Genomic DNA, 24155 nt, shown 5'->3' on the forward strand with positions numbered 1-24155 from the left:
GTCTTAAAACAAAGTTAAAACATTTGGAAAAGACTTTTGGAAAACTCTAGGAACTTATCTTGACTTGACTCTTACTTCTCTTGACTTTGATCTTAACTTTCCTTGATTTGGATTATGGATTCAAGTTCATGATCTCATGTTTATGGATGATTTCATGATGTTTGGATGTACCTTAGAGTGTTGGAATCAACTAGAAAATATAGGTACATTACTAAGGAACAAGTACGAAAAGGTGGGGAACGAATGGGGAGAATTGGCGTCCCTGGCGCTCTGAGAGGCGCGGGGCGCCAGCCCTCAACATTCAGAGAGCAAGCTGGGGAGCTCTAGCTGGCACGTCACCCCCAAAGCCCCACATTCAGGGACTCCTTTGGGGCGCGCTGGCTGGCGTCCCCACCCCCCTCCCCAGGTGTTTGACGGTTTTTCTTCTCCGTTTTTCATCTCTAAACCCTCCTAACTTCCATGGTTCTTTCCCCAAACACTTAGGATCATTAGTACCCTCAATACCCAATATATTTAACTCAAAAAACAACCCGGAAACACGAATCAAATCAACACTAGGCATTCAACAATCAACCAACAAGAATTCAACAATGTTCTTCAAGAACTTCACTTCTTAACATGTAATCAACTCCAAATCGCTGAATTGAAACAAGTTGGTGTGTGGGTGAACTAACCCAACACGAAAAGATCTCACATACCTTTATAAGGATCACCCCCGACAAATTCCACTCCAAATGCTTGACGTTCTTGGCGGAAACTTGGCTTTTCTCCCTTTCTTTCTTCCTTTCTCTTTTCTCCAAGCCCTAAGCGTGAATTAACTTTTCTAATCTGACCAAAATAAGTTTTTACCCCAATAAATCCCTAAAAACGAATTAGGAATTAAATTAGAGAAAAGACTACTTTGCCCTTCCCTAAATCCGGATTGGGACTTTCCTCAATCCAACAGCCCAACTTTCGAAAGGCATATCTCACTCATATGATTTCGAAATCGCGTAAACTTGGTGGCATTGGAAAGATCTATCCAAGGTATTTCCAAACATATCAAGATATGCTCCTAACTCATCCTGAGCTAGGAGTTATGACCGTTTGAAAATGACCAAAACTCACTTTCTTAACTCAGACAATTTCCAGATTTCCTTATTCTTTCCAAAAATCAATATTTTCATATTTTAAACTCTTTATAGTCGTTTCTAGGTGCGAGATGTTACATTCATGAACTGCTGACAACCTTAAAATAACTCGAACTAAATACGAATGTTTAATTATGTAATTGATGTAATTTGTCTTATAAAACTAAAAAGTCAAATTCACAATTCAAATGTAAGATTATACTAATAAATATGGATTTAATTTAATGTTGCAAGTTACGTTTAAAATTTTTTTCTAATAAATCTAGTAAGTATCAATATAAATCTTACGTTATAAATGATAATAACCAAACAAAAATTTAATTTCTTCCCAATATAACAAAAACATTTTTTAGCGGCAATAAATATAAACATTAACAAAGAGTGCTAAAGCATTTACCGACAGTAGTTAATTGTCATTAGATTCAATTTTGCTATAGACTTTAGGGACACTTACAAAGAGAGCTAATTGTCATTAAAAGTACATGTTTAGTGACAATCAAGCTATTACCGCTAATTAAATACCGCTAAAAAATATTTTTAATATAATGTCCATACGTTAATGTTAATAAATAATACATTTATGTCAATGAAATGTGTAAAAATTTGGTGATTTTTCAATCCGCCGAATAAAGTCGTATTGCAAAGGGTATTTTATTTTTATGAGACCTCCAAGAGTTTCAAATTTCGCATGCTCGAATATTTTGATAAAATTAATTTTCAATGACTCAAATCGATTTTACAAATATATAAAAGGAATTTCTTCACTCGGATTATTTTTTGATATGATGTATCTTGTGGAATTTGTTAGAATAGGTAATGACCCTTGAAGAAAATTGGATCACAAATTAATAGTGTTTTATTAGAGATAGATGAAGTTATCTCAACCTTTGAGGATGGTTTGTGAATATTAAAAAATCTAATTTTTTCCCTTTAAACGCGACCTCTTAGAAGATGGTTTGTGGATTAATTATTATGACTTATAGTACTTTTTAGGTAGTTTGTAAATATATAAATTTTATTTTAACAATTTAAAGACTTCATGCCTGAATTTACGATAAAAATTAAAGTATTTGGCTCTTGAAAATTCAAACTATACATTATAAATTAAGATAGAGGGAGTAAGCTTCATAAGATTGTTTTCGCAAAGAATAATTAAACACATTTCCCTAGTCCCAAGAAGAAAAACAAAATAAATTGCAAATCAACAGGAAACATGTTTTTATCAAATTTGCAAATTTGACAGCTACCAGAGAAAATGTGGTCATTCTCAAGTCAAATTTTGAGTTGTTTCAATCAAGGACTTAGTCAAAAGTGGCCAAAATAGTTTTGTTATCAGACATCGGTCATGACCACTTTTAATGTATGATACAGACATGTCTGGTTCTCAATTCTCATCTCTACAATAGTGGATCATATCTAACAATTCTCAGTCTTAGATGTTACCATGATTCGTAGTGTCTTTGTTACAAATTTGGGTTGTTTGTTTTTGTCTTTTAGAAAATGTTGTCATTTTTCAATTTGTCTTAGCCGTGTTTAGAAGGGTGTTTTATTTTGTTGGGATCTGCTAGATGTTGATGTCTCATGATGTGGAACTTTTGAAAAATGAATCAAGAAAATTATGAGATAATGGTCAAAAATATATGTGAATATCACTTTTTTTTGTGAGTTTTACATTCGAATAATAAGTTATGTATTTTCCCTACTTGAACTATCGTCATCTCAATTTGAATGAAATGTGTAAAAATTAGGTGATTTTTCAATCTGCCTAATAAAGTCATATTGCAAAAGGTATTTTATTTTTATGAGATCTCCAAAAGTTTAAACTTTCTCATTCTTGAATATTTTGATAAAATTAAATTTTAATGACTCTCAAATTGAGTTTACAAATATATAAAAGGAATTTCTTAATAGTGTTTAATTAGAGATAGATTAAGCTATGTCAACCTCCGAGGATGGTTTTTGAATATTAAAAACTCTAATTCTTCACTTTAAACGCGACCACTTAGAAGTTTGTTTGTGGATCAATTATTATGACTTATAGTATTTTTTAGGGAAAATGCATAAGTACCCCCCCAGCCTATACCAGAAATCCCAGAGACACACCTAACCTTTACTAAGGTCCTATTACCCCCCCGAACTTATTTTATATGTAATATTCTACCCCTTTTTGGCCTACGTGGCACTATCTTGTGGGCCCAGCGCATGTTGACATTTTTTTCAAGGATCGTGCCACGTAGGCCGAAAAGGGGTAGAATATTATAGATAAATTAAGTTCGGGGGGGTAATAGGACCTTAGTAAAGGTTAGGTGTGTCTCTGGGATTTCGGGCATAGGCTGGGGGGGTATTTATGCATTTTCCCTATTTTTTATGTAGTTTTTAAATATATAAATTTTATTATAAAAATTTAAAGACTGCGTGCTTGAATTTACGATAAAAATTAAAGGATGGCTCTTGAAAATTCAAACAATGCATAGAGGGAGTAAGCTACATAAGATTGTTTCCGCAAAGAATACTTAAATACATTTCTCTGGTCTCAAGAAGAAAATTAAAATAAATTGATGATCAACGAGAAATGCGTTTCCTTCAAATTTGCAAATTTGGTTGCTATCAGAGAAAATATGGTCATTCTCAAGTCAAATTTTGAGTTGTTTCAGTCAAGGACTTAGTCAGAGTGGCCAAAATAGTTTTGTTAGTAGACATCGGTCATGACCACTTTTAACGTATGATATAAACATGTCTAGTTCTCAATTCTTATCTCTAAAGTCGTGGATTATATCTAATAAATTTCAATTTTAGATCAATAAAACTCGAGGCTACATTATCTCTAATTCATGTAGTAGATGGCAAGAGTTGATTTTTCACACAATTATCACTCAACTATTCGGAAAGTCACTTTTCTTTGTTTTGAAAAATTATTTAATTGTTGTCATTTCACCTAAAAAGTCACTTAATCAATTCAAGTTATATTTTCAGTAGATAATGATGGTGTGGAATTATTTTCAAGGTCTTTTAAAAAAATGAAAAACCAACAATTCTCCGTCAGCCAAGGACTTAGTCAAAGTGGCCAAAATAGTTTTGTTATGAGACATTGGTCATGATCACTTAGAATGTATGATACAAACATGTCTGATTATCAATTCTTATCTCTAAAGTAGTGGTTCACATCCAATAATCTTCAGTTTTAGATCAATAAAACTCTTGGTTACATTATCTCTAATTCATGTAGTAGATATCAAGAGTTGATTTTTCACATAATCACTCAATTATTCGAAAAGTCACTTTTCTTTGTTTTGTTACATAAAAATTACTTAATTATTGTCATTTCACGTATAAAGTCACTTAATCAATTCAAGTTATATTTTCGTTAGATAATGATGGTGTGGAATTATTTTCAAGCTCTTTTAAAAAATGAAAAGCCAACAATTCTCCGTCAGCCAATGACTTAGTCAAATTGGCCATAATAGTTTTGTTATTACATATTACTACATACTGTCTGGTTCTCATTTTCATCTTTAAGGTAATGGACTATAGCCAACGATTCTACGTCTTAAAGCCAATAAATTTCTAGACTACATTATCTTTAATTTGACTAAGGAGAATTTATATAGCAGATGTCAAGTATTGACTTTTCATATTATCATCAACTATTTAAAAAGTCATTTTTTCTGTTATTTGTTTTGTGACAGAAAAGTCACTCAATTATTGTCATTTTTTCGTATAAAGTCATTCAATCAATTTAAATGATATATTCAATTAATATTTGATGTCTAACCATGTGGAACTTTTTTCAAGCAAAACTTTTGAAAAAAAGAAAAGCCAAATCAATTTTAATAATTTAGCAAATAAAGATCTTAACACTAGGTTCCTATTATTAATGATAATTCATGTCATAATTCGTAAAGTGTTGTCTCAAAATATTGTGAATTCGGCTGCCCTTTTACTCTTTTTGATTCACACTTTTCCTGTTTGTATTTTATTAGAATTAACATTATCATTCTTTAAGTTAAATTTGGGTTATTATTTTTTTTTTGTCTTTTTATTAATTTTATCCATGTGTTACACATTTACACCCATTTCCCCCCCAAGTAAATATGACTATTATGGTTCTCAATTCTCATCTCTATAGTAGTGGATCATATCCAACAATTCTCAATCTTAGATGTTACGATATTCGTTATGTCTAGTGCCGGCAAAATGAGCTCATATTTTGGTAACCCGCCCATATTTAATGGTTTGGGTAAGTGACTTTTTACATGGGTAAAATATAGATTGATACCCATATTCAATCCATAAAAATATGGGTAATATGGGTAAAATATGGATTAGCCAAATGAGTTAAGATTCTAACTTTTATTCACTCAAAATTCATGATATTACCAAATATATTGTAACTTCTCTTCCTTTTTATGTTCTTCTATAAAACTAATTGTTTTTCTCTATAATTAAAAATGTGAAGTCTTTGGCCCTCCAAAAATATCTATTTTAAATGTAAATTTCTTTTGTTAATTATAATTATATTTTTTTTATTTGTTTAATTTTATATTGGATAATAAATAATAGTGTAAAATAAGCAAATCATGTACTAGCATTGACATTGCTTAAAGTACATTAAGCATGTTTTAGAGTGTGTTTGGTATGAAAGAAAACATTTTCACCCCTACCCTCGACCCCCCCTCCCCCACTCCCCAAAAAAAATTTAAGTTTATTTTTAAAAAATATTTTGAACTTCAAAATATAATTTTTTCATCCCTACCCTCGATCATCCCCCCACCCACCCACGCAGCCCCCTACCAGCCCCTCCCACCCCCAAAAAAATAATTTTAAGTTTGTTTTTAAAAAATATTTTCAACTTCAAAATTTCTTTTTTTCATCCCTACCATCGATCCACCCCCCCTCACCCCCAAAAAAATTTATGTTTGCTTTTAAAAAAAAATTCAACTTCAAATTTTTAGTTTTTCAGCCCTACCCTCGATNNCCCCCCCCCCCCCTCTCCCCCCCAACCCCGAAAAAAAATTAAGTTCTTTTTTCTACTTTTAATGATACAATAAAACAAAATGAAGCATTTTCAACATATTTCATCTAAAAAAAGACTAAAATATATTCTCCATGTTGAATTCTTAAGTAGAGTACTATTTACTCATGAAAATATGGGTAAACTAGTATTTTACCCAACCCATTTGTTACCCAATCCATTTTTACCCATATAAAATATGAGCCGGTTGAATTATTACCCATTTTATGTTGACCCATTTTCAACCCGCCCAAATTTGGTCCAACCCACCCATTTGCCACCACTACACTTATGTGATATGTCTTTGTTGCAAATTTGGGTTGTTTTGTTTTGTTTTTGTCTTTGAGAAAATGTTCGTCATTTTTCAATCTGTCTTAGCAGTGTTGAACAGAGGGAAGAGGCTCAAATATCCATCAAGTTTGAAACTAGAAACAACATATTTCTCAGATATTCAAAAAAAGAAAGAAAAAAAGACCTACAGAGCTAGGTTTCACTCACATGCGTCCTTCGCTAGAAATTGCTTGCCTAGTTAAAGCCGTGCTAGTCTTCACTCGACTATCTTGGTGTTGGAGCTGTTGATCTGAGATATCACTTTAATCTCAACCAAGCTCAACAAATCGAGTGTAATCTTTAACAAGCTCTTGGCGGTTCAAACTTTACCAATTTGGTGAAACAATTAAAACCACAAAAATTGTAGGCCAACTTTGTCTGAGCTACTTTAAAAAATTGAAAAGGAGAGTATAGAAACTAAAAACGGAATACATAATAGGAGCTATTACAACTAGGTGATAATGGTAAATGATGAACTAATTTTGACTCAAGTACTACTATATCCTCGAGCAAAATTACTAGCATCTTGAGTGTATTGCTCACTGACAGATAAAGTATGTTGCGCTTTTGGTTTTGTATTTTTCTTTCCTCTAAATAATCGTATCGTATTAGTATGAAGTGCTTTTTTCATGCTCTTTGATCTCATTAATCATTTCGTGCTGGCAGTTCGGGGATCGATGAACTGGAGAAGAGATTGGCTGCACTTAGAAATCCTTGATGTCAATATCTTGGACTAGTTCTTATGGAGTTTCACCACACATAAAGCATGATTACTGTAAGTTTTATGTACATAATTTTGCTCCAAGAATGCTGTGATGCATCACTTGTCCAAAAGCTACAAACAATGTATTTTTCATTTGATAAAGTCAATCTTGGCATGACTTTCTTTCATCCCTTGTCATGAAATTTTTTACTTTCATGTGCTCGTGTGTGTGCATTTTGTTTGATAATGGTGGTATCCAGAAGCAACCTATGCAAACCTCGATTATTTCACCGGGTACCTGTTACCTCCCACCAACATAGGTATTGGGTAACTGTGCCACTGGTGGTTAGGCAGATGGGAAGTAATCACCTATTATAAGATAATTCGGGATTTATTTATTTGTGTTGCTGACCCTCCATGTGTCCTTAAACCTCAGCACAAGAGTGAAACCTTAAACGGATGATATATTTAAACTATTCCTCGGAGTAAAAGAGCAAAAGTGACCTTTTTTCGTAGATAATTAGCAAAAGATTAAGATTTTCAAATCTGGATCTGTATATCTTTATAAAAGCAGGGGGAGAAGCACAATAATAAGCCAAGTGACTTATTATTAGGTTGCCAGTAGGCAGTTTTAGGACAATGCTCTAACAATAAAGGAACAACATAATTATTTGAATATAATTAAATACATACAAAATAAACAAAACGTGCAGTTTGGATGCTGGTAAATGTTACAAACTTATTCTAAAAGAAATTTGAAACACAGCTCTGTTATGATCATCAAATCCAAATTGTTTGTGTTCTCATATCCATTAAAGCAATTCCCTTGGCCAGTAAATGTAATCACTTGTCACGAACTAGTTATTCTTCCTTGTTAATTCCCTTTCCTCTATCACACGATAAATATCTTCATCTAATTTAGCTCTTCTCAGCGTTCTCTTTAGACTGCAGCAAAACCTCAGCACACGTTGAGGCAGCAGCAAGCAATCCAGGGACACCCAACACTCTGCCTTCACTTCTTTCTCGAGCTAAATAGGGACAAGATAACACATTCTTCAGCTTGTTCAAAAATTTATTCATGACTAAGTCCCTCTTAGATTCTTTGAATTGTAAGTTAGGGATCAGAGAAATGTATACATTTCATTCAATACACACAACATTTATTGAATAACGTTAGAAACTTACATAAACTTTATATATATCATCAAAAAATTCATAATATTACATTTTCCAAGTTAAGAAGAAGCTTACTTATAAAACTAAAAATCAAATCCATTACGCCAACATCTTCTTATTCTCGGCATCTGAAAAAATAAGATAGTGAGTCAAATACTTGAGAGTTGATCACTGATTGAATTTAGTAGCCACTGTTATAACAACTTCCAAGCTTTTCAAATCTTTAGCTTCTTGAAGTTGTTGGAAAAACAAATATGCTTCATATTGAGCATTAATTAGTTGTTGTTATTAACAAAAACATAATATATTTGTAGTTAGAATAAACTAAAAAAGATTAGTGTACCTCTTAGCTTGAATACCTGAAGTTCTGAAATCAAATCCTTCTTAATTGGTAACTTGTCTAGAAACGATTCTCTCTTCTTCTGTAGTTTCTTTGACTTTGCCGCTTCTTTCTCCTTCGCATGATAATTTTGTGTTCCAGTTCTTCAATGATTCTTGCAAGCCATTTCATATTTCCAGTTGAGATCATGAAATATATTATGGATAATCCAATACACAGTCCACTACCATAGCCCATCATGGCAGCTTTCCAAAAGTTATAGAGAAATTCAGAATTGCTTTCTTGATCGTCTAGCGCAGATACTGTATAATTTGTCTCTTGTCTCTGACACATGATCATTGCCACAACCTTTTGAAACTGGAAATCCACGCAATCCATCATTACCTTCATATGAATTTCTCTCAAAGGTATGAAATTGAGGTCCTTGAAGATAATTGTGGGAGAGATTTAAGAATTCAAGAGACGTTAGAGAAGCAAGTTGTTGTGGTATCTCTCCCGAAAGCTGGTTAAACGAAAGGTCCAATGATTCCACTACAGATAAACTTCCAAGTGATGGTGGTATATGACCTTGGAATCGATTATGAGATAAATTCAGTACCCGAATCGCAATGAGATATCCCTGAACACCAGGAATATGTCCTTCAAATTTGTTGTTTGAAAGATCTATAATTGTGTACAAAGACCAAATTCTCACAACTTCTAGCTTCAATCCCTTTGATACAACTACCACCGAGTCTTGGTAATCTCCATTTCTTTCATAACTTGGTAACGTCATTGTTTGATCAATTGTCCTCATGCCTTTCAAATGTTGAAACAGACTCGTTGATAAGTCTTTTGAGAAGGCATTGTTAGAGAGATCTGTGATTCGAAGATCAGGAAACATGATTTCAGTCCCTGAAGATCTTATGGGTCCATGCAATTTATTCGATGTCAATCTTAAAACTCTCAGCTCTGTCAAAGCTCCCAATCACATGGGAAATGTGTCATTGAGGTGATTATCTCCCAGATCAAGAACTTGCAACTTTTTGCAATTGGACAACGACCGAGGGATTCTCCCCTCTAGTTCATTGCCATGCAAGTTGAGACTTATAAGTGAACTTCCAATGCTAAAATTTGTTGGAAGAGTCCCAGAAAGTTTATTATTCCGCATATCGAAAACCTGGAGGCTACTAATATTGCCAAAACATTGTGGAATTACTCCCCCAGATTGTTTCTGCCCAAATCTAGTATTCGCAGTGATGTTAAATTGGAAATAGATGAAGGGAGCTCTCCACTGAGATTATTATGTGACATCATCAATAACTGGAGGCCACTGATATTACCCAAACATTGCGGAACTTTTCCCTTCAAGTTGTTATCATTAAGAAACATAGAAGACAAGTTGTTCAAATTCCCCAATGAAGCAGGAATAGAACCACAAGAAAGTTCCTACCCAAAGCTAGCATAGTAAGAGACCTTAGGTTACCTATTTCCTCAGGAATAGTGCAAGAAAGGTGATTATAAAAAAGAATCAAAATAGACAAGTTTTTCAAATTTCCCAATGAAGCAGGAATAGAACCATTAAGAGAGTTATTACTCAAATGTAGGATACTAAGAGACCTTAGGTGACCTATTACTTCAGGAATAGAGCCAGAAAGGTTATTATTATAAAGATACAAACCATACAAGTTGCTCAAATTCCCCAATGAATAAGGAATATAGCCATTAAGAGAGTTATTACCCAAATGTAGGATACTAAGAGACCTTAGGCAACCTATTTCTTCAGGAATAGAGCCATAAAGTTGATTTTCATAAAGAAACAAAAAAGACAAGCTGTTCAAATTCCCCAATGAAGCAGGAATAGAACCACTAAGAAAGTTACTACCTAAAGATAGCTTAGTAAGAGACCTTAGGTAACCTATTTCTTCAGGAATAGAGCCATTTAAATGGTTGTTAAATATACGGAGGATCTGAAGCTTGGCTAGTGAACCGATTTGTTGTGGGATTGTTCCTGAAATCTAATTGTTGTTCAAGTCAAGATAGACAAGATTAGTGAGATTACTAATCTCAGGTGGAATGGTGCCAGAGAAATTGTTCATGCTAATATTAAGATTCTCAAGAAAAGGGAGAGATGAAAACGGAAAAGCATACAGGTTACCAATTGTCACTCCCCGAGCTACCCCCGAAACGCGGACACGGGACCTAGGACCACAAGTGATCCCAAGCTAACCCTGCCGGTATAATCTGAGCATACTATAATTAACATGAATAAAATAACTGATGCGGAAGCTAAAATCATAAATAAAGAAAAGATGGGGAATACCCATATACTATAACTGAGAGAGTTTAATACAAAAGATATTAACTCATACTAGGCTGAAACTAACTATGTCTGAAAGTAAGCCTCTAAATTGACTAGAAATGTTGGGACATGCCCCAACTAGATCTAGCAAAATTGAAACTAAAGACTGAAAGCAGTAAGGATATCATGTCTCTGGTCCTCGGAGAATGAGGACTCACCACTACTAATCTGCTGGGCTGAAGATCGGAAAATGATTTAAGTGCAATCTGGATGCTGAGAGCCTGAACCTACATCACAAGAAGATTGTAGCGCAATATGTGCGTCAGTATTGAAAGGTACCGAGATGAGGATGGAGTATTGCTGAAATACATATATAACTGAACAAGCAAAAAAAAACAATGACATATATGTGGATATGATAGAATGCTGAAAAATACTAAACATGATTGATCTGTATGCAATGACCAACTATGACATGCTGAAACTGAATACTGAACATGGTCAATGCAAATGGAGTCTGATTGATATGTGGGAGCTACTAATCACCGATAATAAAACCACATGAGCTGAATGTGGAGTCCGATGTATACGCCCCATCGAGAGGACCCAATATACCCTGCCAGAGGTATAAAGGCATGCTGGCGTGATCACTAATCTGTTGCCCATGGAAGGGATTTACAACCTACTTGGCCAGTAGTTCTAGGACTATTTGGGTACGCTAAACCCTAGTCCAACTAGGTATTATGCTAGTCCCAATGAATTTAGTAGTAAACTGATTATGACTGATTTTCTGTAATTGTTCTGGATAGCTCAAAACTAGACATGCAAACTGAACGCAACAATTTAAACTGACATTGATGCATAATACTGAGGCATGTATAACTGATTTCTGATAAAGTCTGACCTAACACGTGTAATTCAAGAACTAAAGAAATACAGAGCTAGGGTTCTGAAATTCATACGATAATCTGAAGAAGAAGTGACATGCTGATTTGGAACATTAAAACATAGCTAAAACGTGACATGCGGTTTGGACATTAGAACATATAGTTAAAAATGTGATTTCTAAATCGAACGTTTAAAACAGTCTCTTCATGAAAATCGGCTGTAACTTTAGAAAATACTAGGGTTCATTCATAATCATTGAAAAACGAACAATATTTGGATCATTCTAACATTTAAACCCAAAATCAAGAATTGTTCAAGAACCCTAATTTCGTTCATAGCATGGAATCAAGAATCGTCTGAATTCTAAGGATCTAACAGGTGAAAGGGACCCATTAGTGAAATCCAACATACCTGGTGACGAAATCTCCACGAAAAACTATCAACTAGGGCTGGACTTGACTTTTTCGGCGACTTTCTAGCGTTTTATGGCGGCGGCTAGGGTTTAGCTAGGGTTTCGGCCGCCCCTCTCTCTTCTCTCTTCTTTTCTTTTGTTTTAGTTAATTAAATGACTTAGGTAAGTTCTAGTTAGGTTTCTAGGATTTTAAATGACTAACTAAAACCCTTTTAATTTAGGAATTAAAAGAAGAGTGGGAAAAGACAAAAACACCCTTGACTTAAAAGATGTCCAAATCCTGATGCAGATTGGGCACCTGCCAAATCTAAAAATTTTGCAAATTTTTCCTTCACGAATCTGGGGTGTTACACTAATGACACTGGAATTTGTAATATTCAACCTGTTTATCCAACCATTAAAGCATACAATTCCATACCAGTCTTCGCATGCATTAGAGCTTGGCGTCCATGAAGCCAATAAGGAATTATTCTGGTTCTTGAAAGTTGCTTTCCATTTCAAGAGGGTAATTGCTTCCTCACTGGAAGCAAATGCAACTGTAAAGAGGTAGAAAAGAGTGAAAAACTGAAGTGAAGAGAATGTTTTGCTAGAAACCATCATCTTAGTTTGGGTTTATTGTTTCAGATTCATAGGATTTGATATTGTACGTAACTTATACTAATTAAAGATCAACAAGAAACACGTTTTCTCCAAATTTGCCTATTTGGCTGCTATCAGGGAAAAAAATGTTGTCATTCTCTTGTCAAAGTTTGGATTGTTTTGTGTTAGAGATCTAGTTCAGGCAAGGACTTAATCAAAGTGGCCAAAATAGTTTTGTTATCACAAATTCATTATGACCACTCTTAGTGTATGATACAAACATGTCTGGTCTCAATTCTCATCTCTACAGTAGTGGACCATATCCAACAATTTTCAGTCTAAATGTTACGATGATTCGATATGTCTTTGTTGCAAATTTGGGTTGTTTTGTGTTTGTCTTTGAGAAAATGTTATCATTTTTCAATCTATCTTAGCCGTGTTGAGAAAGGTGTTATATTTTTATTGGACCTACTAGATATTGATGTCTGATGATGTGGAACTTTTGAAAAATGAATAGCCAAATAAATGACAGAGCAAAGAAAATTAAGAGATAATATATGGTCAAAACTATATTTGAACTAGATGAAGAACGCCCATGCTGCGCACGGCCTAACAATTTCAATTATGATATATTCTCCTTGTTCATTTTTACACTTTCATTATTTTAAAAATATATTTTTATTTTTATTTTTCACTTTAAATATATCAAGAAAAGAAAATTATTATTTTTCATTACTAACGTTAGCATTAATTATTTATTCTCCAACTCATTTTTCAAGATTTAATATTAAACATTACGTAGTTAATATGGATAGAACAGTAAAATAGTCATGTCAATTATTATTTTTTAATAGGCATGAAATTTATTTATGTTTCGACTACTACTGTTGTTCGTAATATAATGGGGAAAATGCATAAGTACCCCCCCACCCTAACCTATGCCCGAAATTTCAGACACTTATACTATACTAAGGTCCTATTACGCCCCCCCCCCCCCCCCCCCAAACTTATTTTATAAATATTATTTCTACCCCTTTTTGGCCTACGTGGCAATATCTTCTCGGTCTAGCGCGTGTTGACAATTTTTTCAAGCTATCTGGTTGATAGTGCCACGTAGGCCGAAAAGGGATAGAAAATTATTTATAAAATAAGTTCGGGAGGGTAATAGGACCTTACTATTGTCTCTGGGATTTCGGGCATAGGTTGGGGGTACTTATGCATTTTTCCAATATAATATTTTCATTTTATATCTATTAAATCCAATTTTATTTTTTCATACTATTAAATCCAATATTATTTTTTCTTATTGAAATTTTATGATGCACTCTATAGGAATTTGAATACTTGTATATATTAATTTAATTTCAGACTATATCATACAATGTTTTTAGAGAAAAGTATTAAAGAAACTCGTAAATAAAACGCGAATTATTAGTTTCATTCCTAAACTACTGACAACCTTAAAATAACTCGAACTAAATATGAATGTTTAATTATGTAATTTGTCTTATAAAACTAAAAAGTCAAATTCACAATTCAAATGTAAGATTATACTAATAAGTATGGATTTAATTTAATGTTGCAAATTACGTTTTAAAAAAATTGCTAATAAATCTAGTAAGTACATTAAGTATCAATATAAATCTTACGTTATAAATGACAATAACCAAACAAAAATTAAATTTCTTCCCAATATAACAAAAATGATTTTTAGCGTCAATAAATATAAACATTAACAAAGAGTGCTAAAGCATTTACTGACATTAGTTAATTGTCATTAGATTCAATTTTACTATAGACTTTAGGGACACTTACAAAGAGAGCTAATTGTCATTAAAAGTACATGTTTAGCGATAATCAAGCTATTACAGCTAAAAAATATTTTTAATATAATGTCCATATGTTAATGTTAATAAATAATACATATAACTAAATAATGTTTAAATAAATAAATAATGGTATAAGTTGAAAAATATAAAGGAAAGAAGTGATAATATATGTTTTGAGGAAAGAAGTGGCAAGCAAATTGTCCAAAGAGTGAGGTTGGGCCCACACGAAGGGTAGCTTTTTCATCATCACTTTAATATACACTAATCATAATGGCAAAAACGTCTACACAGACAAAATATAACAAAACATCTATAAGAAATAGAACTTTCCGCCGAGACAATTGGTCAATTGAAACTTAAATAACTAAAATACCCTTCAAAATGCCAAGCAGGCATGTAGATATAGAATATCATTTTTTTTTTCGACTTTTACATTTGAATAATAAGTTATTTATTTTCCCTACTTGAACTATCGTCGTTTCAATTTGAAACACAAATTATTCACAAACAACTGAGACTTATGGGTTTCGAGGAGTGAATGTAATTTTGTAGTAAGTGGCCTATCTGTCAATGAAATGTGTAAAAATTAGGTGATTTTTCAATCCGCCTAATAAAGTCATATTGCAAAGGGTATTTTATTTTCATGAGACCTCCAAGAGTTTCAAATTTCGCATGCTCGAATATTTTGATAAAATTAAATTTCAATGACTCAAATTGATTTTACAAATATATAAAAGGAATTTCTTCACTTGGATTATTTTTTGATATGAAGTATCTTGTGGAATTTGTTAGAATAGGTAATGACCCTTGAAGAAAATTGGATCGCAAATTAATAGTGTTTTATTAGAGATAGATTAAGATATCTCAACCTTTGAGGATGGTTTGTGAATATTAAGAAATCTAATTCTTTCCCTTTAAATGCGATCACTTAGAAGATGGTTTGCGGATTAATTATTATGACTTATAGTACTTTTTATGTAGTTTTTAAATATATAAATTTTATTTTAACAATTTAAAGACTTCATGCCTGAATTTACGATAAAAATTAAAGGATTTAGCTCTTGAAAATTCAAACTATACATTATAAATTGAGATAGAGGGAGTAACCTTCGTAAGACTGTTTTCACAAAGAATAATTAAACACATTTCTCTAGTCCCAAGAAGAAAAACAAAATAAATTGCAAATCAACAGGAAACGTGTTTTTATCAAATTTGCAAATTTGGCAGCTATCAGAGAAAATGTGGTCATTCAGGTCAAATTTTGAGTTGTTTCAATCAAGGACTTAGTCAAAAGTGGCCAAAATAGTTTTGTTATCAGACATCGGTCATGATCACTTTTAATGTATGATACAGACATGTCTGGTTCTCAATTCTCATCTCTTCAATAGTGGATCATATCCAACAATTCTCAGTCTTAGACGTTATCATGATTAATTCGTAGTGTCTTTGTTACAAATTTGGGTTGTTTGTTTTTGTCTTTTAAAAAATATTGTCATATTTCAATCTGTCTTAGCCGTGTTGAGAAGGGTGTTTTATTTTGTTGGGATCTGCTAGAGGTTGATGTCTCATGATGTGGAACTTTTGAAAAATGAATAAAGAAATTATGAGATAATGGTCAAAAATATATGTGAATGTCATTTTTTTTTTGCGAGTTTTACATTCGAATAATAAGTTATGTATTTTCCCTACTTGAACTATCGTCATCTCAATTTGAATGAAATGTGTAAAAATTAGGTGATTTTTTAATTTGCCTAATAAAGTCATATTGCAAAGGGTATTTTATTTTTATGAGATCTCCAAAAGTTTAAACTTTCTCATGCTCAAATATTTTGATAAAATTAAATTTTAATGACTCTCAAATCGAGTTTACAAATATATAAAAGGAATTTCTTAATAGTGTTTTATTAGAGATAGATTAAGCTATGTCAACCTCCGAGGATGGTTTTTGAATATTGAAAACTCTAATTCTTCACTTTAAACGCGACCACTTAGAAGATGGTTTGTGGATCAATTATTATGACTTGTAGTATTTTTTATGTAGTTTTTAAGTATATAAATTTAATTTTAAAAATTTAAAAACTGCATGCTTGAATTTATGATAAAAATTAAAGGATGGCTCTTGAAAATTCAAACAATGCATTATAAATTGAGATAGAGGGAGTAAGCTACATAATATTGTTTCCGCAAAGAATAATTAAATACATTTCTCTGGTCCCAAGAAGAAAATTAAAATAAATTGATGATCAACAGGAAACGTAATGTGGTTGCTATCAGAGAAAATATGGTCATTCTCAAGTCAAATTTTGAGTTGTTTTAGTCAAGGACTTAGTCAGAGTGGCCAAAATAGTTTTGTTATTAGACATCAATCATGACCACTTTTAACGTATGATACAAACATGTCTGGTTCTCAATTCTTATCTCTAAAGTAGTGGATTATATCCAATAATTTTCAGTTTTAGATCAATAAAACTCTAGGCTACAGTATCTCTAATTCATGTAGTAGATGTCAAGAGTTGATTTTTCACATAATCACTCAACAATTCGGAAAGTCACTTTTCTTTGGTTTGTTACATAAAAATTACTTAATTATTGTCATTTCACGTATAAAGTCACTTAATCAATTTAAATTATATTTACGTTAGATAGTGATGGTGTGGAATTATTTTCAAGCTCTTTTAAAAAATGAAAAGCCAACGATTCCTCGTCATCCAATGACTTAGTCAAAGTGGCCAGAATAGTTTTGTTATTACATATTAATACAGACATGTTTGGTACTCATTTTCATCTTTAAAGTAATGGACTATATCCAACAACTCTACGTCTTAAGCCAATAAATTTCTAGATTACATTATCTTTAGGGAAAATGCATAAGTACCCCAGCCTATGCCCGAAATCCCTGAGACACACCTAACCTTTAGAGCTGTCAATATGGGCTAGCCCACCCCATCCAGGCTAACCCATACTGGCTTCGACATTTTACGGGCCAGGCAAGGCTAGCCCATTTTTGATGTGGGCCAGAAAATGGTCATCCCAACCCACAAGTACGTGGGCTATAGACTTGCCGGGCCAACCCACTTTTTAAAAAGTTATATATTTTTTTATAATTATTAAATTAAATTATAAATTATAATTTAAAAATATTATTATAAATATCGATAAAACAATATTACATGGTGTTAATGTTACTACTTGTTAATCAAATCCATAGATAAAATTATCTTTATAATATTTATTAAGTTTTTTTCAAGTAAAAGTATAAATATCTAAATAGAAATATTAACCTAATTGTTTTGCAATGATCACAATAAAACACAAAAAATATGACAATATTCCAACCATAAAAATGTAAAAAATAAACTCCTTAAAAAATCATGAAACTTATGGCGTATCTAACACTTCATGAAACCTATGTCGTATCTAAGACTTCATGATCATCTTTATCAAGTATATCTGAATCAACTTATGGGAAGGTTGTCTTAACATCTTCATTTTCATATGCAATTTATATGCGGTTTCAATTAGTTAAATATTAAAAAATAGCTAAATTGAGAATTATAATATTTAAATGTACACAAAAATATATTACCAGTTTGAGAAAAACCATGTAACCAGTTTCGAGTAGCAACAAGTGTTTGGACATTTCATGGTGGATGCAACTTCTATACTTAGTGATTTCCTAAAAAAACTTTAAATAGATTTTGAGTTTGGATCTCTTTAATTTTTAATTTTAATATTATATTATATTTTTTAATTAATTTGTATTAGCCCACGGGCCGGCCCTACCTATATTTCTTAAGCCCCACAAATCAGCAGACTTATTCAGGCCAGGCTAAAAAGCCCTTTTTTTAAATGGGCTACAAAATTTTTTAGCCCAGCCCTATTAAATCCCGGGTTAGGCCAGGCCGGCCCAACAGGCCTAGCCCATATTGATGGCTCTACTAACCTTTACTAAGGTCCTATTATCTTGTGGGCCCAGCGCATGTTGACAAATTTTTCAAGGATAGTGCCACGTAGGCCAAAAAGGGGTAGAATATTATAGATAAATTAAGTTCAGGGGGGTAATAGGACCTTAGTAAAGGTTAGGTGTGTCTCTGGGATTTTGGGCATAGGCTGGGGGGTACTTATGCATTTTCCCTTATCTTTAATTTGACTACTGAGAATTTATATAGCAGGTGTCAAGTATTGACTTCTCATATTATCATCAATTATTCAAATAGTCATTTTTTCTGTTCTTTGTTTTGTGATAGAAAAGCCACTCAATTATTGTCATTTTTCCGTATAAAAGTCATTCAATCAATTTAAATGATATATTCAAATTAAATTTGAATATCACTTTTTTTGCGAGTTTTACATTCGAATAATAAGTTATTTATTTTCCCTACTTGAACTATCGTCATCTCAATTTGAAACATAGATTATTCACAAACAACTGAGACTTATGGTTTCGAGGAGTGAGTGTAATTTTATGGTAAGTGGCCAATCTGTCAATGAAATGTGTAAAAGTTAGGTGATTTTTCAATCTGCCAAATAAAGTCGTGTTGCAAAGGGTATTTTATTTTTATGAGACCTCCAAGAGTTTCACATTTTTCATGCTCGAATATTTTGATAAAATTATATTTCAATGACTCTCAAATCGATTTTCCAAATAAAAAAATTTCTTCATTGAGATTATTTTTGATATGATGAAGTATCTTGTGGAATTTGTCGGAATAGGTAATGACCCTTGATGAAAACTGGAAATTAATAGTTTTTTTTATTAGAGATAGATTAAGATATTTCAACCTTCGAAGATGGCTTCTAGATATTAAAAACTCCAATTCTTTCACTTCACACGCGATCACTCCGAAGATGGTTTGCAGATAAATTATTGACTTATAGTACTTTTTCTGTAGTTTCAAAATATATAAATTTTATTTTAAATTTTTTAAAGACTTCATGCCTGAAGTTAAGGTGAAAATTAAACTATTTGGCTCTTGAAAATCCAGACTATGCATTATAAATTGAGATAGAGGGAGTAATCTTCATATGATTGTTTTCCCAAATAGTAATTAAACACATATCTCTGGTCCTAAAAAGAACAGGAAATGCGTTTTCTTCAAATTTGCAAATTTAGTTGCTATCAGAGAAAATGTGGTCATTCTCAAGTCAAAATTTGAGTTGTTTTGAGTTACACATTTAATTCAGCAAAGGACTTGGTCAAAGTGACCAAAATAGTTCTGTTTTCACACATTGGTCATGACCACTTTTAATATATGATACAAACATGTCTGATTTTCAATTCTTATCTCTAAAGTAGTGGACCATATCCAATAATTTTCAGACTAGGCAACCTCCATCTTAGACATTTGATATTAATCTTAGGCATGAATCTCTCAACCTGGTAAGGAATATTTTTCCATTGATGGAAGAATTGTTCTTTAGGAAATTGAACAGAGATCAACATCTTGATTTGATGGATAACCTGATTACATTTACTGCTAACACAAATATGAACTTGTAGTTGTAGTTGAGGCACATCAGCTATATCTTCTTGATTTTGTGCTTCCTGTTCTTGAATCTCTCCTTCATTATGTTGAGTCATAGAAGCAGTTTGATGTTGCAGAGGCACAATAGCCATTTGCTGCTGCATCAACGCTTCGTGTTGTAACTGTTGTTGTGATTGAGTCATATTGGCAACCTGTTGTTGCACCATAGTCATGGTAATGAGCCATTTTGTGCAACATTTGTTCCAGAGTTGGTTGAGCTATTAAATGCACCCTGTGAATTATCAGCTACCTCGAATAGATTATACGAAACTTCCCTGTTTTTTAGGGTCATTTTACAAGATTCTATCTTGCCAGTGCTGTTTCCTATAGATTATCCCATTTTGATCTATCTAGTATACCCCCTTGTATCTGGAAATAGAACAGACAAATGTTTCAAACTAACATTATTGCAATTGGCAAAGGAAAGTTTCAAAGTGCTACGAGCACAACAAGGAATATCATTGATGAATGCAAATGAACCTGTTTGTATAGTAAAAGGCTAAGTGAAGGGCTGGACCACAAGGGTGTATTGTATGCTACCTCACTGTTTCCACAACAACCTTATCATAAAACAAAAAAATAGATACTGTATAAGTTGTTATGTATTCTTCTTTGTTTGTTCTCTCTCTTCTATCGTGCGCTAAATATCTTCCTTCATTCATTCAGCTCTCTAAGATTCTTTGAGGTGAGTATTATTGATCCGAGAAATGCATACACATCATTCAATACACACAACATTTTGCCTAGTTAAGAAAAACTTATAAAACTAAAAATCAAATCCAACATCATAAGCTGCAACATAGGAAGAACCAAATCCATTACGCCAACATCTTCCTACTCTTGCACCTGAAAATCTGAAAAAATAAGAAAGTGAGTCATACAACTATAGTTTTTTAGCGTTTGTTATCACAGCTTCCAACTGATTACTTGCAATTCGTATCAAGCGTTAATAAGTATTTGTTGATAAAAAGAGCATAAAACCTAATATATTAGTTGTTAGAATAAACTAAAAAAGCTTAGTGTAGAGCTCAGCTTGAATACCTGAAGTTCTGAAATCAAATCCTTCTTTATCGGTAACTTGTCTAGAAGCGATTATTTCTTCTTCTGTAATTCCTTTGACCTCGCTGCTTCTTTCTCCTTTGCATGATAATTTTGTGTTCCATTTCTTCAATGATTCTTGCAAGCCATCTTAGATTTCCAGTCGAGATCAAGAAATATATTATGGATAATCCAATACATAGTCCACTGCCATAGCCCATCAGAGATGCTTTCCAAAAATCATTGAAAAATTCAGAATTTCTTTCTTGATCTTCTAGCACAGACACTGTATAGTTTGTCTCTGACACAAGGTCATTGCCACAACCTTGGAAACGGGGAATCCACGTAATCCATCATTACCTTCATATGAATTGTTCTCAAAGGTAAGAAATTGAGGTCCTTGAGGGATGCATCCTTGAAGATAATTGTGAGAGAGATTTAAGAATTCAAGAGACGTAAGAGAAGCAAGTTGTTGTGGTATCTCTCCCAAAAGCTGGTTAAACAAAAGGTCTAAGGATTCCACTACAGATAAATTTCCAAGTGATAGTGGTATATGACCTTTGAATCCATTGTGAGACATATTCAATACACGGATCGCAATGAGATCTCCTAGAACACTAGGAATATGTCCTTCAAATTTGTTGCTTGAAAGATCGATAACTGTGTACAAAGACAAAATTCTCACAACTTCAAGCTTCAATCCCTTTGTTACAACAACTACCGAGTCCTGGTAATATCCATCTCCTTCATAACTTAGTGCCTTCATTGTTTGATCAATAGTCATCATGCCTTTCAAATGTTGAAACAGACTCTTTGGTAAGTCTTTCGAAAAGGTATTGTAAGAGAGATCCATGATTCGAAGATCAGGAAACATGATTTCAGCACCTGAAGATCTTATGGGTCCATGCAATTTATTCGATGTCAATCTTAAAACTCTCAGCTCTGGCAAAGTTCCCAACCACATGGGGAATGTGTCATTGAGATGATTATCTCCTAGATCAAGAACTTGCAGCTTTTTGCAATTGGCCAAAGACCGAGGGATTTCACCCTCTAGTTCATTGTCATGCAAGTTGAGACTTATAAGTGAACTTCCAATGCTAAAATTTGTTGGAAGAGTCCCAGAAAGTTTGTTATTCTGCATATCAAAAACCTGGAGGCTACTAATATTGCCAAAACATTGTGGAATTGCTCCCTCCAGACTGTTTCTGCCCAAATCTAGAATTTGTAGTGATGTTAAATTGGAAATAGATGAAGGGATCTCTCTGCCGAGATTATTATGTGACATCATCAATAACTGGAGGCTGCTGATATTACCCAAACATTGTGGAACTTTTCCCTTCAAAATTGTTTCTCGGCATATACAACACTTCCAGTGATGTCAAATTGCACACAAATGAAGGAATTTCCCCAATGAGGTTGTTATCATTGAGAATCATATTTTCCAGATTTCTCAAATTGCCAAATGAAGCAGGACTAGATCCATTAAGAGAGCTATTACCCAAATATAGATAAATAAGAGAACTCAAGTAACCTATTTCTTCAGGAATAGAGCCAGAAAAGTGATTATCATAAAGATTCAAAAAAGACAAGTTGCTCAAATTCCCCAATGAAGCAGGAATAGAGCCAGAAAACTGATTATTATAAAGATGCAACCTAGACAAGTTGCTCAAATTCCCCAATGAAGCAGGAATAGAGCGAGAAAGCTGATTATTATAAAGATACAAACCAGACAAGTTGCTCAAATTCCCCAATGAACCAGTAAGAAAGTTCATACACAAAGATAGCTTAGTAAGAGACCTTAGGTAACCTATTTATTCAGGAATAGAGCCATTTATATGGTTATCAAATATATGGAGGATCTGAAGCTTGGCTAGTGAACCGATTTGTGGTGGGATTGTTCCTAAAATCTGATTGGTGTTCAAGTCAAGATAGACAAGATTAGTGAGATTACTAATCTCAGGTGGAATGGTGCCAGAGAAATTGTTCATGCTAAGATTAAGATTCTCAAGAAAAGGGAGAGATGAAAACGGAAAAGCATACATGTTACCAATGATACTGGAATTTGTAATATTCAACCTGTTTACCCTACCATTAAAGCATACAACTCCATACCAGTCTTCGCATGTATTAGAGCTTGGCGTCCATGAAGCCAATAAGGAATTTTTCTGGTTCTTGAAAGTTGATTTCCATTTCAAGAGGGCAATTGCTTCCTCAGTGGAAGCAAATGCAACTGTAAAGAGGTAGAAAAGAGTGAAAAACTGAAGTGAAGAGAATGTTTTGCTAGAAACCATCATCATAGTTTGAGTTTATTGTTTCAGATTCATAGGATTTGATATTGTACGTAACTTATACTAATTAAAGATCAACAGGAAATATGTTTTCTCCAAATTTGCTAATTTGGCTGTTATCAGGGAAAAAAATGTTGTCATTGTTGTTTTGTGTTAGAGGTCTAATTCAGCCAAGGACTTAATCAAAGTGGCCAAAACAGTTTTGTTATCACACATTGATCATGACCACTCTAAGTGTATGATACAGACGTGTCTGGTTCTCAATTCTCATCTCTACAGTAGTGGACCATATCCAACAATTCTCAGTCTTAGACGTTACGATGATTCGTTATGTCTTTGTTGCAAATTTGGGTTGTTTTATTTTTGTCTTTGAGAAAATGTTGTCATTTTTCAATCTGTCTTAGCCGTGTTGAGAAGGGTGTTATATTTTTATTGGACCTGCTAGATATTGATGTCTGATGATGTGGAACTTTTGAAAAATGAATAGCCAAATAAATGAAGAGAAAAGAAAATTAAGAGATAATATATGGTCAAAACTATATTTGAACTAGATGAAGAACGCCTGTGCATGGCCTAACAATTTCAATTATGATATACTCTCCTTGTTCATTTTTACACTTTCATT

General features: G+C 33.0%; 2 protein-coding genes and 2 pseudogenes across 3 annotated transcripts in view; 1 reads left to right on the forward strand and 3 right to left on the reverse strand.

The window, feature by feature from the left end:
* LOC125872856 (receptor-like protein 9DC3) overlaps nt 1–23559 on the reverse strand; it is a 109827-nt pseudogene extending 86268 nt beyond the window's left edge.
* LOC125872870 (vacuolar protein sorting-associated protein 2 homolog 3-like) overlaps nt 1–24155 on the forward strand; it is a 377001-nt pseudogene that overhangs the window by 208530 nt on the left and 144316 nt on the right.
* Nucleotides 1–24155, reverse strand: part of LOC125872850 (receptor-like protein Cf-9 homolog) — a 345297-nt gene that overhangs the window by 148666 nt on the left and 172476 nt on the right. The window contains exon 2 of one of the 2 annotated variants that reach the window (XM_049553648.1): nt 9039–9074. The exons of the other annotated variant lie outside the window; for it this stretch is intronic. Within the exon in view, the coding sequence (XP_049409605.1) occupies nt 9039–9074 (36 nt within the window). The remainder of the gene's footprint in view (nt 1–9038; nt 9075–24155) is intronic. 2 annotated transcript variants of the gene reach the window in all.
* LOC125872846 (receptor-like protein Cf-9 homolog) overlaps nt 1–24155 on the reverse strand; it is a 315600-nt gene that overhangs the window by 139233 nt on the left and 152212 nt on the right. The gene's annotated exons all lie outside the window — the stretch shown is intronic.

Source organism: Solanum stenotomum, chromosome 8 (assembly GCF_019186545.1).
Source record: "Solanum stenotomum isolate F172 chromosome 8, ASM1918654v1, whole genome shotgun sequence".
Classification (NCBI taxonomy): domain Eukaryota; kingdom Viridiplantae; phylum Streptophyta; class Magnoliopsida; order Solanales; family Solanaceae; genus Solanum; species Solanum stenotomum.